Raw genomic sequence first — 16970 nt, forward strand, 5'->3', positions numbered from 1 at the left:
GAACATCCAGTAACAAAGACTTCCACAACTTCTCAGGTAAACAAGCATCTCCTTTTGTCGATGCTGAACACGCTCCTGGCCAGCTTCATTTGAACTCTGGCTCTTACAGCATGAGAGACAATGAACAATTGATTCCTATCCACTGCATCAGTTGCATTATTCATTTTATGGACTTCTCTCACCTCTTTAAAGCAAAATCTTTCAAAGATTTCTAGCTTACTTTTACTGAGGTCCTTCTGTACCCATAATCATCCATACGGCTTTTCCCTGAACTTTTTTTCAGGTTCATTGCCTTGGTTTTTAAGAAAGAACAGAGGCAGATTTCCAGTTTTCCTAAGACCATCTGAGACAAAATTTCACTGCACCTTTGCAATTTTTTTGTGGCAAATGAGCGATACAAAAATGCATCAATGTGTTTATGCAGACACAGGATAATGCAGGCTCAGCCAGTTCAGTGCTATTATTGCACCTCTTTCACTGAGCTTGTGACCACTACTGTGCAAAGTCCTTTGCCTTTACCTGCTGTGCGCACTTAAATATTGAGCTGTTTTGTACAGTTGGTCTCTTGAGGCTCTGAACACGTGAGAAGGGATGAGCACAACATGGCAGTAGTAGTAGCTGGTAGTGAGTTAAATTTTGCAATCTCCCTGTTCTGTCAGGAAACATGAAACATTGCAACTCTTGAATCCAGACCCAATATGATACACACAAACACAAGCAGTACTTTTACATCTGTTGGCAAGTACATATGCCAGATTGGCTGAGTGTGAGTGGGGAATGTTTAGTATCAGTGAGTTACATGAGATACAAAGCTTAACATTTTTGCTGTTTTATCCAACATAAAAGATACAGCACATTAAATGAGAATACACTAACTAAAACAATAAAAGCAACAACAGTCAGAGTAGAGTCACAGTGCATACTTGTCACTCACTTACTTAAAGCAGTAATCTATTTAAGGAAGCTGCTGTCTCTCAAGAGTTCCAAAACAGAACTGTTAGGTTCTAGACAACTTTAGTTGGAGCATTTGGGAAAAGTGAAAACTAACAGTACATAAAACGTATATTTTTCAGGCTATTCTTTTCAGAAGCTTAATTCCAAATTATGCTCAGAATGTATCTTATTGCAGGAGGCAGCACTTACAAGTTTGTCTATCAGGCAACTGGTTCCCATGTGCAGGCCTAGGGCAGCCTTTGATCTAAGAGCCCTACTACCTACCTCTGCTTTTTGTTTAAAACAATCTAAGGTTCTCCCTGATAAGGAGCAAGTCAATCTTGGGTTACAAGGAAAGAAATTACTACCACTTAAACCTGTTTTATCTTTGAGCCACAAGATTTCCTATCCAGCATGCAGAAAGTCTATCTAGGAAATCATATTAGTGGGGATATAATTTAGTCTGACAAAGAAGGGTTGTGATGTTTTATTATTAGTTGCCTTATGTGTAGTTACTCCAGATAGAGAGATTACTTGTAATAAGAGCTCATCAATAGCTCTGCATCATGTTCGTTTCTTTGTTTTTCTAATGGGAAAAGTGGATTGTCAGTAAAATGATACTTTTCACTAGTGTGTGTTTTTCTCTGCATGTTTACTTTTCAATATGAAACACCTAACATTCGGGTCTTAATTTTCAACTGAGCATTTCAAAAATGCTGAAGAACTGATAAAGAGAATTGTTCTGACTATTTCCAGGCTCGATCCAACACTGTATTATGTTTGACCATTCAGCTGTGTGATAACTAACAAACCACACAATACAGCTCGCTTGATTCTCTGCTGCCCCATAATTTTTATTTCAGTTTGATGCTATTAATAATGACCACAAATGCCTAAATGGTGTTCAGGTATAAAATGTGTAATAAAAATTAACAAAATTCACTTACAAACCTTTCCTAAAAATAGAATCCTCCTAAAGAATTATCTGAGTGAGAACAGATAAGGGAGTTTCAACTTTAATAGTCCCCTTGCTCCCAAAGAGGCCAAGGGCCAACTGCCCTGATTTTCACTCAGTGCAATGGGTCTGGACAGTATGTAAACTGTGACAGAATTTGTCCCTATATAACTGTCACTGTCAATATGCTACGTCCAAGTGATCAATCCCTTTCAATCTCACACGGAACTTTAAAGAAGTAAACTTGTGTAAGATTAAACCCCTTAAAAGAGGAAGACAATTAGTGAGTAGGAGACAGGCAAATATTTGTTAGTAAAACAGAATTAGTGTTGCTTAGTACTTTTTTGGAACAGCTTATCCTACATTACGCAGAAACTTGATATATACAAACCCAGAATGACAGCAACCAAAATAAAGCAGCCTTCTCAATAAAATGATAGTATTAAATTACATCTACCTCAGTGATTTTTTGTCAGTTCACTCCAGCCACAGTTAAACATGCTGCATTTTCTATATGTAACAAGACAGGAATCGTGATTGCTAATCTTTAAAATGAAAGACCAATTTTCTTCCTGTTTTAAAGTTTACAATTCAAGAAGGGAAGGTCTATGAAAATACATTTGAGAGTTATTTTTAGGCTGACATTTCAGTGATCAAAAAAATCAATTCAGTGAGCAAATTTCACTAATTTGATATTTCAATATCTACTGAGCCAAAATTCCTGTATGTACATTTGGATTCTCTGTGACAATACAGTAATGGCTCTCCAGTGCACATTCATTAATATTTTGTCTGGCTTCATCTGAAAAGTCAGACTCATTCTGCTGCTTCCCCTTCCAACTCTGAGTTGGAGGTCATGGGCAAATTTAGGACCGGGTAGATTTTCTATGAAATCCTCCAGGGACTGAGCTGAAAGGTGAGAAGACACCATTTAAATGTAAGAAAACATTCTTTGTCACATAAGGTATATTGAAAGTCAAGTGAGCTTTGATAATTTTTCAATCATTGCATGTTTTAATTGTATACGTATGCATGAAAATACCTTCTGAAATATATGGTACTGTTTCATTTATTATAGAACGATGTTCCAATTCTGAGGTTATTTCTACTACCAGGAATGTCCTTATTTTTAATATCTGTTCTTGACGATACAGCCTGATGGAAGTTACCATCTGCTTCCAGTTTGCATACAAAATCCCAATTAGCTGAAGTTCGTATACGTTCTGCAAGGTAATTGCGCATACTTTATTTCAGAAATAGGAAAGCATTTGTCAGATAGCATCTGAATGTCCTCATAACCACAGCAATCTTAGCTTGACTTTGCCCTCTAACATGCTCAAATAAAAGATTATCAATTTGGTTGATAAGAGATTACGGCCTTTGATTACCACTGCTGTGAAGTGCTCAGTTTCCCCTTGATTACAAACACATAGAGTCAAATTTAGCAAAGAACCTTGATTTTTAAATCCATAGAGAGAAGGGATCTTTAGCATTTCTCAGCATTACCAGTGCTTTGAAATACAGCAGCTAGGTACAGTCTTCTGTGTAAGCAACTTGAGTTTCTTACGGAAATAACCTCAGTATGGATTTATCAAACATTCTTGGTGCAGCAACATTATAAAATGATCCCAATCAGAATTATCAACACCCACAGTCACACTCTCAATATGAATATTCACAGATTTTCTTGTTAAATACAAAGATATTAAAGCCCTATTGTGCATCAGAAAAATTAACATATCTTTCCTTTGTTGTATACAGGTCTCAGAAACAAGACAGCGATGATGGCCCCTCTCTTCTCCCACTGAAATCAATGATATTACCAGGTATTTTAACTAACTGTCTAAGTACAGGTCAGTGTTATTTTGAAAATCCCACACTCCAACTAGTTAACTTCCTATGCTCAACATTTTACATTAAATTAAATGAACATTATTTAGTTTTGATGTACTTTTTGCAGTAATGTGCACAGCTGCTCAGGCTTGAGCAACAGAAAAATATTAGGGTGCCTGAAGAGAACTCAGGACCACAAGATGTAACACTTGGACAGCAATGCTATCATCACATCTTTCAAGTAAATCTAATTATTCAAAAGTACTAAATGATTTTCTGTACTCATTAGTTCCTACCATGAAACACAAAGCTGGGACAACTTAGAGCATTATTCTATTTCCTTTACAAAAAGTGTCTTTTCCTGATGAAAAGTTATACAAAAGATTGATTTTGTAACAGTAAAATAAAAATCACTTTAAAATCAAATGCCAATACTGAGCATTGCCGTTCTTTAAATGATGCCAGCAGTCTCAGGCTGGTATCCTGTTTGAAGAAGGAAAATGGATTCTTTTTAAAGATCACATTCTAAATTTTCCATCTTGCTGTTTGAATGCTGTTGCGCTGCTGCAACTGGTTAGTGCTGCACATCTGGCTGAATTGTCTTAGACCAGTATTTCCCCTCAACTATTGTGTATGTGTGATGGCTTTTTTAAAAAACACTGTATGCAGACTGAACAATGCCCTATTGCAGACTGCTGCACACAGTAATTAGAGAGCATATTTTTTCCTGATTTTGTTTCCAATGTCAAAAAAGCACTATTTTTAAATTAAGCCACCATGAAATTCTAAGTATGTTTTTACAATATTTTTCGTGTTAGGGTTTGGTTTTTTTCAGGCCTCTTAATCTCCTAGGCCCAGACTTCACACTGGAAGTGTTATCTCATAAAATCTCTAAATTTCAACAACTTTTACTCTGCAGCTGCTATTTTAAACTTATATTTATCGGGGAAGAGAGCACATAACTCACATATTCTAATAAAAATAGTTTCATGGAAGCAAAACAGATAAATGTTCCATTCAGTAAAAGGTCAGTTTTTCATAGTTTTGGCTACAGAAGCACTACCATTCAGCCAAATTTGATTCCAAAGCCAGAAGTTCTATGTCCTGCTGCTGTGCACCATAGTATTAAGATTTTGCACAAGTTCATCAGACTAATGGGGGGCAAAAAGCCAATCTTTTCTCATAAAATGACTGAGACAGTACAGCCAATGACCAAATGTTGTTACTTATAAATACTATTATTTACAACTTTTGAAAATATAAGTATCTGAAAATAGAGGTGAGGGGCAGAGGTGAAGTGATTATTTCTTCCATAAAGATAAGCAAACAAATACCCAGAGCCCTAAAAGTGCAAGGTCCTGATTTGGGTTCTGGAATGCCCACAGTTCTGATCAGCTAAGAAGTCCGCTGCCACAGGGCAGCTCCCAGCTGCACAGGTTGCATTCGACACCAGCACAGGAGGATGCAGCAGGAACCACAGAAGTCACCAGAGCACATTTTATGTTTCTGAGGGCTGACAGGCCTAGGCTGCTCTAATTTATACTCCCAAAAGCACTGCCTTATACAGTCCAATTCTGAACATAGGAAGTTCCATATAAACATGTGGAAGAACTTCTTTACAGTAAGGGTGATGGAGCACTGGAACAGGCTGCCCAGAGAGGTGGTGGAGTCTCCTTCTATGTCTATCAAAGCACACAAAACCTTGGATATATTATTGACTGCTCCTGTGTCGACTACTGGGAATCCTCATCTGTAGATGAATTGCTCTTTTTCATCACTGGTGCAAAATATTTGGCTGCAGACAGAAGGAGTTCCTGGCAAAAATGTGGGATTGTGTCTCTTGTGTATGTGCAACTATATCTGAGAGAAAACATTAACTTTTAGCACCTTTTTCAACCAGCAGCAAAAGAGATTTTGGGACACACAAGGACAAACAAAGACACTAAGTGTAGTCTCTGTCTTCCTTTTGTTCCTCTGGAAGTTTCTGTAAAAACGCTAAAGAGAGTTTTGCACCTCTTTTTAGAATAAGTCTGACATAATTCTGCTGAGTACTCACAGGCCTTGGGTAAATTCAACTCAAGAAACACACTGTATCGTTTATTCTCTGAAGAAAGCTCTGCGGTATTTCTTGGAATAATGAAACCTGGCTTCTGGTTTTCCAGTTTCAGATCTCTACTACCTAGTAAAAGTTGGGCTTTCTAACCTCTGTCAGTTTTATGGACTTTGCAGATACCCGGTTTCTCTCTGTACACGTTCTCTAGTGACTTTGATCAGGAGTTCCCAAGCTTTGCTCATTTGGTTACCATCATCACAAATGCTGCTGACCTGTGATGTGAGCAAAAGCTTCTTGGCAGGCCAGGTACACGTGTCAAAGAAGCACACTGTCACCTCCAACCCTCTTCCTGCAAACCTCTCATCCATCAAATTGGGACCCTCAGTTGCATATTTTCATCTACCATTGCACTGTGTCTCACCTCACAAACTACAGCCTTTGTTAAAGGTCTAATCCCTTACTTACCTTTTGACCACACACAGCACCAACACAAAGCAACGTGACAGTGACTGTGACTGCATCCTGTTTCTTGGGAAGCCACTCCATCTTATGAATCCTGCTTCCTGCTGCCTTAGCCCTATTTGAAACCTTCCTGAAGCACCCACGTTGAGCTGTGCAGTGTGAATTGGAGAACTTTGAGCAGATTATTGGAGCTACAACCACGCAGAGAAGCCAGCCACAACTGACAACAAAAAAACTTTCTGTGTGGAACTGTTTACCTTATGGCTTAGATAAGTGCTTGTATACAAGCACAGTTAATGGCTGCCATCATCATGTACCACTTTAAGTTGGCTTCGTACCATAATTTCTGACTTACTTAGACAATAGGCAAAAATATGCATAACAGTCATATTTAGATCTGCTCTTTTCTCTTCCTGACAATGTTCTAATTTAAGATCCTAGTTTCACTTAACCAGACATTTTTACTGGAGAGAACTTCATTCCCATACGGCACTTTCAAGGACCATGACTCCTCCAATAATTTTCATGACATGAGCCAAATTCTGCTAGCACTTGTATTGGTAACAGGTCACATACTTGGGGTTTGTTTTTAGACTAATGTTTGTTTAAAAAAGTGAGGAATACATTTTGGATTATAAGCATGTTCATTCCAAAAAAACTGTGAAAAGAGTAAGGAGAATCAGATGGAAGAATTTTACCTCTACTTTGTGCTGATTATATAATTTATCAAAAAAAAAAAAAAAAACAAAAAAAAAACCAAAAAAAAAAACTGTTCCACAGGCCTCCAACAGATGCTCTGCTGTTAGAGCCATGAAAAGTCATTCAGGGAGAGGGTAAAGGCCTCGGGGGTGTGGTCCACATCCTTTAGCACATATATCCTCAGTCCTGGCCTGCAGATAGCACATCTGGTCCAGGCATGGACCTGACGGTTGGCCAAAACACAGGCTTACAATAATGCTCCTTTTTCAGCTTTAATGTAAGCCTGTTTTCTTGCCAAATTCAAATCCTGCCAAAATTTGGCCAAAGATGTTTGCTCAATTGTGCAATATCTTAAGTTTATATCCAACAACTCTTTGCAAAAACAATTGCATCGTGTTTTTAATGTTTACAGGCATCAACAATATTTAATTTTAAGTAGAATTTTACTGCTGACACTCTTGTGTTTTACAGTAAATTACCTTAGAGAGGGTTTTTCCATTAGCTTTTAGGGTCACGAGTCCTGCACAGCACACCAAAGCACTGGAGCTAGAAAGACCAGAACTTGGAGGGATGGTTCCATCTAGCAGACAATTCATTCCAGTTGGGTTATTAAGACCAAAATGTTCCTAACAATGAAAAAATAAACAATCTCAGTTTCAAGTACAGACAGGCTCAGGCTTGCAATTATCTGATACTTAGAAAGAGAATCTTTCTGCTAAGTTGCTGGAACCAAAGACCTGCTTCTGGTATCTTCAAAATAAAGCAGAATTTTCATTCTGTTCTTCCAGAACAAAGCCAATGGTAGGGCTTCAGCCAAAGGTATGTTTGCAATTCCTGTACACTAACATAAATGGGCTGACAGAACTGTACCCCAAGCAGAATTCAGGGTGAGCTAAATGCCCAGGAATTTACCAAGCTTCGTGGGTGGGTTTTACAGCACTGGCTCAGCTCTAAGCTGTCGTGGTGATGGTACCAGAGGTTACGTCTGTTTTTGTCCTTTTCTCCTCAGCTCCTCAATTTATGCATCCTGAAGTTTACAAAGTCCACTTCACGCCTTACTTTTAATGCAGGCATGTGGTATTGAAGAGCCACATCATGCTGATCAGGAACTAGTAGCCATTTACCCGAGTTCAAAGTCAAATACTGCTATCTCCTGTATTATCCATGGTACTGGCACTGAGAAAACCACAGTGGTACCTGAAAGATGTTATGCTTTGGAAGGAACCAGCACTGATAGTATCTGTCATGCTATCTCTAGAATAAATAACGAAACACTTTACATACATGGCAAACTACCACAGATGATACACTTAGCAGAGAAGTCATAAATCCTTGTGCATATATTTTTTAATTACTCTGCAGTCACTTTTTTTTTTTTTAATTTACCATAACTCTAAAATTTTGCAAAATACATACAAAAATCTTAGAATATATATAGTGGATACATTAATAGCTACATGGTGATACAGATTTATATGTTAACAAACTATGTTATCATAACCAGACAAATACTCTCAATGATCAGAGTGATAGCTGTGTTTTTCCTTACAGAAATGCCCACCTTCAAAAGATTTCTACTTTTCCTGAAATAACTTCAACCATAAATACCAAAGGTGGAGACCAGAAAACACAAAACACCTCCTTTAATGTTTTCTGCTATCGCTTCAGATTAAAATTTCCCTTTCTACAAATAGAAGGGAATTCATACCTGAAATACTACTTCTGCCCTTCATGAAGAACACTAGACAGGCTTGTTCAAAAACAGAAAATGCTTCAGTAACCAGAAACTGATCCACAGTTTCTGGACTGTCTTGAATGTGAATCAGGCTTGCAAACTTATCACGCAATGTTTAAATAGAAAACGTACTTCAGTCTCAAAAATGAAAATGGACTTTGCCAAGTTCTGCAATAGTTCTGTCCCAAAAGGATAGCATGTTCAACTCAATATAAACAGATTATCCCGCCGGACCCTCTAAATACTTGTATTTCAGTGTTTCTTAAGTCTGTAACATTTGTGCTCATTTTCTGCCAGCACCAGAGTCTGAAAACCTGCTTTGCAAATTAACCTTCAAGTATAAAAGTTTGTCTTTAGGAAACAAATCTCAGTAGCAGACTGCAAAACAAGTCAGTTGGTCATGCTAGCCTTAATACAAGAAAAGATATACTGCAAAAAAATTAATCTGTATCTCTACCTCTAGAGTCAATGCAATTTAAATGCATAATACTGAGCTATACAAAATTGAGAACACTCATGTTACTGCAAACATATTTAAGGGGAGCAAGGGCATGCTAAACATGGTGTATGGGGGTCTGTTTAGGAGCTGTGGATAATCATAAAGTGATTTGGTCCAAATATCTTCTTTTGATGATACAAGTGCCAGATCTGATGCGGGCTTTCTTGGCTGTTTGCAGTGCTTATCTATTGGACCATTCTGTGGGGTAACTTAGATGGCCCACCTAGAGGCAAATTTCAAAAGCACATTTTTCCTTAATTTGAGCTGGCTGTAGAGACCTGACCTTGCCATCACTGTTTATCCCATCTGTCCCTTCAGAAAAGTCTCTAGACTGACATTGGGCTGAGAAGTTACTGTGTTTTTTAACTCAAAGGCCATGAATCACCTGCAGATGACAGGTGAGATTTATAAGAAGCCCCAGTTCTGAGTTCAGGCTGCTTCCCAGGACAATACTGACAATCAGCAGTTGGTATCACAAGCAGTTCAGTCTTCAAGCCAGTCCGGAGACAGGCCAGCTCACAGAGGAGAAGATAAAGCTCAAGTGAGCAGACAGGAAAACGTCTGTCTGTTCAGTGTTCCAGCCTTTACCGTACGTGTGCTGTTTCCTGCATAGCTGCACTCTTAACTCACTTAGGAAATTTTGAAATTCCCATTCAAATTCCACACTGTAAGTCTTGAATAAGTAATGATTCTTACTGAATTATTCCTTCTGTATGCAGTTTATTTACTTTAATGATTTCTTTTACCTCCTGCATGAGTCAGCTTCACTCAGTTGCTGGCCATGAGTTGTAGGTTCTCTGCGCTAATGGAAATTAATTGTGTTTTTTAAAATGTTTCCATGGGAGGAAAAGGACTAAAATATAACCTTTGTGTTCTGGCAGACAAGCCTCTGAACCTTTCAAAAGCAAGCTTTAATTACGTGATTCCATTGGGAAACATTCCTCTTTACTCTAAAATATAGAAATGCCATCTTGATTCATGAGTTTGACCATGACTTTACTAAATAAGTAACTGTTTGTTATCATAATGTAAGTAATAAATATGAATATTGCACTCTGCAATATTTTAAAACAAAACCACTCAAATCTCCTCTTCAAATAATTGTATATTAAAAAAGAAAAAAGAGAGAGAGAAAGAGAATGCAGGGAAGTATGTAAGTATGTTGAAGGTAAATAGATACGCTTCTCATAATTTACTTCTGCATTAATTTTGTAAGTTAAATGAATTGGCTTACCTGAATGCCCTTCAGTCCACACAAGAAGTAGCTGTGCCACTGAGGCTTGGTTTTGTTAATCTGAATGTTATTGACACTAGTACTGAAATCCCTGCAAAAACAGAAAAACCTTGTGGCTTAAACTTGTCGGTACCTTTAGTGTGAAAAAAACCACATGGCTTATTACTGCCATCTGCTGATGCACAAAAGCATTTCTATGTTAATCATTTATTTCAGTACAACATTTGGTTTTTCATACAGATCTTCATTAGTCAGTTCTAAAGTATATTTTAGATAGAAGTATAAAGTTTTCCTTAATATATAGGGGTATTTTTACATAAATTCAGGAAATAAACTGCCCTTAGCACCCTTTGTCAAGGCAGTATAACTTCCATCACAGTTGTATAAGCTCTCTTGAATCTCTTTGAGAAATATAACTCTAAGTAATCACTTTGTCAAACCTAGAATAGAGATAAATATTCTTCAGGCTTTCTTGTGATCCCTGCTCAGGAATTAATCATCATTTGCCCTGAATGGCAGGTCACTAAAATGGGCATATTGCTGCAAAATTTTGTTATGTATGTTACAGGATACAATTAAAATAACAGTTTATCCACTCCCGGGATTTTTTATCTATCTCCAGGATAATGCTGATAATGGTTTTCCTACTGAATTTTGAAATAATAAAAGTGTTAAAATGGTAAACTTGAATGTTCCTAAAGGAACCAGTGCTACAGATAGGTTCTCTGTAATGTACCCATGTACAGTGATGTGCAGAGGCCTTGGAGATGCATGCATTAATCAACACACAAGGCAGACTGTTTATGAGTCTATATTGTCAAACACCCAATAACTGTATCTGAAGCCAGTACAGCAGATGCCCAACAAAGAAAAAGTAAAGGTGCTCAGAGTGTCAGGAAAAGCTAAAAATATTATTAAAACCTGGCAGGCTGCAATTTTTGTGCTCATACAAACATACAGTCTAATGCTAGCTATGTACTGCCAGTATACAACCTACAGATCTCAGGCTTCAAGTATCAACTTAGAGTGACCACTTTGCTGCTTATACATTCCATTTCAATATTCAGTACAGTACAAAGCTATCACAGTTTTCTATACTGTTTCATAAGTTGCTCTTTTTCAACGTGAATGGTTCTGAATAGTGCCACTTACTGGACTTCATCAGCAGTGCAGCACTGAAGAGTTGTACAAAGGTAAGTGCAAATTATTGGTGACTGCAGAGTAATAAGAAAGATCTGAAAGGGAATGTTAAGATTACAATACAGGGAATGTTCAAGAATAGCAGTAAATTCTTCCAATATTGGTTCATGTGTCTTTGGAACAGTCTTCCAGATAATAAAACAAAATTGTTTCTCATATGGCTTTTAAACAAAATGAGAACAATAAAGTACAGTAAAATATGATTGTCAAAATTCATGAAGAATAAAATAATCCTATGCTTGCTTCTGCTTGGTTTACACAAAAATGGTTATTTTTAAACAGCAAAAATGATGCAAAACATTGTGTAATTATCAAAGGAAAATGAATTTGAAGTCCTCTTTGAAAAGCAGTTATAAAATATTTTATCTCCATCGTTATTTTTGTACAATCATACGAAGTTAAGCTTAAATGAACAAAAGACTTATACTATGGGATATAGTTGCTGGTTTTCTAGATAAATGAAAGTAACAACTTCTTAAAATGCATTTTGCGTATTTCTTAAGTCTTCTCACACGGAAAAAGAAAGAAAAGTTGGCTTTGAATTTGGCAAGTTTCACATGCACATAATTCATACAAACACAGGATGTGGAACTGGCAAGGTCCCCAGAATGCTTAAGTCTATTTTTTTTTGTTATCACATTCAATTTGTTATAAAAACTCATTCCTAAATGTCCAAACTTTATCTTAAATCAGTAAATCTTCAGTCTTGCCTTTTGTCCCCATACTGGCAGGTAGGCAGCTTGATATAAGTACTTGGTTAAAGAAACAACAAAAAAGTACGCAGAATTTACCACTGAGGTAAAAATACTCCAATATTTCTATTCCACACCTGCTATTTGACATGGGGATCCCCTCCTCCGGTACTAAATAGAAACCCTTAATTGGTCTGCTTAATTAGAAGAGAGCAGTTTTTTAAATAATGTGAAGGAAACACATGGGTGATGTGTTCTTCTCTCCTTGATTAGTAATTAATCTTTACTTCTGAAGACCAATTTGGCATTTTCTCACAGACCCTCTTAAAGAAAATTTCAGGTTATGCCATGAGAAACTCACGGATAATTATCATCCTTTGATATTTCTGAAAGCATTTTGTACGTGTGTTTCTCAATTATAAAGTTGCTACGTGAAAGGAAGGTATCCAGAATTTCAAGTCTTTAACTTTTGAAGAGCATCTTAATCTACATAATAATTAACAATGATTTGATCAGTTGGGATGCTTTATGACGAAAAGCAAACACAACAGTGTTTTGTTTTTCCTAAAATTAACACAAGCAATGGGAGTGGATGAGAGCTACAAACTGTTACACATTTTACCAGTTCAAAAACAAGAATGGAATAGATAGCAGTGATTTTACATAGGCTTATGGTTGGTCCTTGTTAGTGGAAGATATTCACCACAGGTTTATGCCAGGGCAACAGTCTGGGGAAAAGATACACTGTCAACAATTTTGTTATGTGATGTAACATTACAAGTGCTGAAAACTATTTGTTATGAAATTATGGGCATGTTTTCACTTTGTTTTTAAGCAACAGTGTCTCAACAAAAGAGAGAATGTTTAATGCCATGTTCTGAAATCTCTTCTTGGCTTATAGTTTAAAATGTATGATTTCAAAATGAAACCAAAGCAGATATATAAAAATAGTGACTGTGCAGATAATTTGAATACAAAGGCTGTAATTCTAGATGAGGTAGAAACTGTATGTGCCTCAGAAAGCCATTTCAATTGCTCTGTAATGTGCCAAAGCTCAAAGACCACGTGAAAACATTTACCTTTTGGTTACTGCTTTATTTAGTATCCTTTATAACAACTTTCCCAAATCAAAGCTGTTGCAGTTCTGGAGCTTTGTCTTGCAGAATGGTTTTGCAATATAGCAGGTTTCTTCTACTCAGAGGTAAAGGTCCCACTCAGTTTCCTTCCCCCCTGCTCACCACTGCATGTTCCCACTGTTAGCCCTGAGTTGGCTTTTTGTGCTGAGTGCATTACAATTCAACTCACTAAAATGACAGAAAATTAGCCAGGCAAAAAAATGGGTGAACAGCACACTTTATCCTAAGGTCAGACAAATACTACACCTGCTAAAAGGCAGAGGGTGTATCGATGTTGGAAATGCAGATTAGGAAACTGCGGATAAAATAAACAAAGCCAGGGCATTCCCACTTGGGAGTGGCAAACTCTTAATTCAGCCCAGTCATATTGTGAAAATATACTCCACAAAGTGAGGGTAAAGTATTTCAATATTTATATGTTGTATGGAAGTGAAAATTGGTTTTAACTGCTTAACCTGCAAGCGGCATCTCAGAACATATCATTATAAGATTTGAGCTTTAAGCAGGCATAGATTGCTTGCCACTCCTGGCACTGTGTTCCTGTCCCTGTGCTGCCATATACATAGGAGTTATTTGCTATTGGCTTAAAGCAATGAAGCTGGTGCTGATTTGATTTTTGCAAAATGCCCATGAAATTTCATGTGGATGAGTGACCTGATCTGAACTATCAAGCAACCACACAAATATCAGTTCGTTTACAAAGAAGGAAGTGGAAAAAATGCAGCAGGAACTGAAAAGAATGGCAGGAATATTTCCATATGTTCAGTACTTGTGAGCGCACATCTAGAATACTCTCTTCAGTTTGGGGGCTTCCCAGTAAGAGAAAGAAATTGGCAAACCGTAGAGAGTCCAGCATAAGGCCATCATGATGGTTATAAAGGTACTGGAGCACATCACTTATTAAAAAGAGGAGAGGATAGCTGGTTTTATTCAGTCTGCAAAAGAAGATTATAGTGGACACTCTAATTTGTGTCTTTGACCACTCATCACATGGCTCCACTGGATATATAACCAAACTCTTCTTATGCATATACGGAGAAATGATGTAACTGACAAACTGCAGCAAGGAAAAGATACAATTAGACATGAAGAAAATACTCTTCACAACAAGGGCATCCAAATTGGAGAAAAAGTTGCTCAAAGAGCTTATGGAGTTTCTAGCTTTGGACATAATCAAAACTTTAATTAACAGTGTCCTGAACAACCTGCTGTAACTTTTCCATCAGCCACAGATTGGACCAGATGATCTCCAAAGGGCCCATAAAATCTAAATTATTCAATGATTCTGTGTACAAGCAGCTGTGGAGGAAATGGAAGAGGGAATACAGCATCTCTGATCAGGGATCATTGCTAAAGCCCTCGTGTTGTGAAAATACAGCCCCAGGTTCTCCAGCGTGAGGGAGTGTTAGCTTATATATGCAGTAATTGATTACAAAACATTTCACTCCCTTCCCCAGGAGAAACTGAACTGCTGCCAGTAGAGAAGGTTACATCAAGAAAGATGAGCTAACAGAAGAGAGGGTTGCACTTCCAGAGTGACTGAAAATGAGTGGGAGACAGGAGCAGAGAACTTATTGCTCTAAACCAATATGCACAGCGTTGATCAAATTGGATGGATTCCATTTGATTGTATCACTCCATGTACACAATTAAACTCCATACTGCAATCTAAGTTTGTCAGAAGTTAACCTATCATACACTTGCATTAAGAGGTTCATAAAAACTTGTGAATAAACAAAGCAATTACTTACAAGTACGAAGAATTTATATTGGCCAATTGCACAACTTCAGTCTTTACAGGTTCTACTGCAATCAAGATATCTTGTTCTATAGCCATCGGGAGCACGGCATAACCACAGTAGTCTATGTGTTCTCCTACCAAGGAGACAGAGAATTAAAGATATTTTTATATAAGTCTTTCTAGAGTAACAGAAACAAGGCTTGTACAGACCTCAGTGTTGTTTTCTATATTAGACAACTTCTGAGTATAGACTCAATTCTTACTATTTAATGTACATCTGATAGTTTGGGGTATATTTCCTCCATTTTGTATTTCCACACAAAGACTTCTCTTTAGTGACTTTATCTATTGCATCTATTTACAAATCTTCATTTTTTAACATTGGGTTATGAAAATTAAAGACCTCTACAAATACTATTGTTCAGAATGAGAACAACTACATTTTTTGTACGCTTTTGTGTCAGCATGAAAAAATAATTCTATTGGTGACATTTAACTGATGACTGGAAGAGATAAAGGCCGTACACGACTTCCATTATGTGGTTTCCTCTGCACATGTGGCAGATTCATCAGCTGCTGGACAAAGCAAGTGGAGGCCTTTCTTTCCATAAAGATTCTGAACTTTTTTCCAAGAAAATTATAGTAATAACTAACACAGATACGTACAACACACAAGGTGGCATTCAGACATGAAATGCATGTAGTGAACATCTGCCTTTATGAACAAGACAGCAAACACATGCTGTTTAGGTGTATGCAGAACACCAAGATAAAAGTTATCATTAGTTGCACAATGGATTAATTAACTTTAAAGCTCTGTTTTCTGAAGTTCTTTAACTTACAAAGTCTACATATGCATATGGTTACTTGTTTTAAATACACAAGAAATTGAGCTCTAGGGAAAGCAAAAACCTAACACAGAGAAATTTAAAGATAAAGATAATAAGGCTGTCATAGAAACACAGGTAAGGTTTGGATAAATAATAATAGTGTCTCTCTCACTCCAGGCAGCCAGTGAATTGCAGCCAGCTGTTCTGTGGATACAGCTCTATTGCTGAGTGAAGAACAGAGCATGGCAGAATCATTTCATGCTTCATCAGATGCATTGCTGTTTGGCCGGTTTATGTGGTAACTGCACTTACTTAAGCAACTTATCTAGGAAAAAAATTTTTTTTAGATTATATGTTTTAAATTACAATCCTTTTGTGATGGCAGATAAAATAACAAAAGATTAATATTGCTCTTTTACCTATTAAGTTGACTCGCCCTGGTGCACGAACATAAAACTTGGGAGCTGATCCAAATTTTGCTATAAAACTCTCCTTCAGCTTCAGCAATCTGAAAGGCAAGTTGGAAACCTTCAGAGGGACAATATATGGATAAAAGGCAGGAAGGCTACAGCCTAAAATGTGTTCTGAAGTAAATTTGATTCAACTTCTGAAGTACATGGAGCTTTTTCTGTTATATCAGGAGCAACATTGAGTTCTTTATTCCTGTTGGTTGTGGCAACAAAACATCATGGCCTTCACCTACATTTCCTATGCCCCAGATCTCTAAAACTATTGTACAGCAATCTGGCAGCGTGGACTGATGGCTCGTAGGTGGCATCAGGGCTTGTCACATGAACAGGCAGAGATGTACTCTCTTCAGAGATGGATCTAGTCACACCAGGTCTCAGCAAGATTTTCTTCTATGTATTGACTTTTTCAGACTTCATAAAGACTCGGCACCATTTCAGTACCAATAGCCATACACAAAACTAAAATTCCAACCCCCTGACTGTCCCTGTGACTTATTC

The 16970-nt window shown here is 37.3% G+C and overlaps 2 protein-coding genes across 18 annotated transcripts in view; one reads left to right on the forward strand and one right to left on the reverse strand.

Moving 5' to 3' along the window:
* The window catches only part of FAM227B (family with sequence similarity 227 member B), a 121187-nt gene extending 104780 nt beyond the window's left edge, over positions 1–16407 (forward strand). Inside the window, exons 2-3 of one of the 7 annotated variants that reach the window (XR_014934355.1) lie at positions 3650–3741; positions 16180–16407. Coding sequence is in view for 1 of the 7 variants with exons in the window: in XM_085515473.1 (XP_085371599.1) it covers positions 3650–3741; positions 6257–6327 (163 nt within the window). In the remaining 6 variants the exon portion in view is untranslated. Of the gene's footprint in view, positions 1–3649; positions 3787–3848; positions 4148–6256; positions 6478–16179 lie in introns of those variants that run through there. The other 6 variants (XR_014934353.1, XR_014934356.1, XR_001557461.3 and 3 more) reach the window with 6 other exon arrangements.
* Positions 1–16970, reverse strand: part of GALK2 (galactokinase 2) — a 49415-nt gene that overhangs the window by 29831 nt on the left and 2614 nt on the right. For 8 of the 11 annotated variants that reach the window (XR_014934344.1, XR_014934343.1, XM_085515453.1 and 5 more), the window contains exons 2-5: positions 16422–16510; positions 15183–15306; positions 10404–10494; positions 7415–7561 (exon numbers count right to left, since the gene is read on the reverse strand). Coding sequence is in view for 8 of the 11 variants with exons in the window: in XM_015872921.3 (XP_015728407.2) it covers positions 7415–7561; positions 10404–10494; positions 15183–15306; positions 16422–16510 (451 nt within the window). In the remaining 3 variants the exon portion in view is untranslated. Of the gene's footprint in view, positions 1–7414; positions 7562–10403; positions 10495–11555; positions 11639–15182; positions 16328–16421; positions 16511–16970 lie in introns of all 11 variants that reach the window. The other 3 variants (XR_014934345.1, XM_085515459.1, XM_085515454.1) reach the window with 2 other exon arrangements.

This window comes from Coturnix japonica, chromosome 14 (assembly GCF_054131305.1).
Source record: "Coturnix japonica strain WE chromosome 14, WE-NBRP24, whole genome shotgun sequence".
NCBI lineage: Eukaryota > Metazoa > Chordata > Aves > Galliformes > Phasianidae > Coturnix > Coturnix japonica.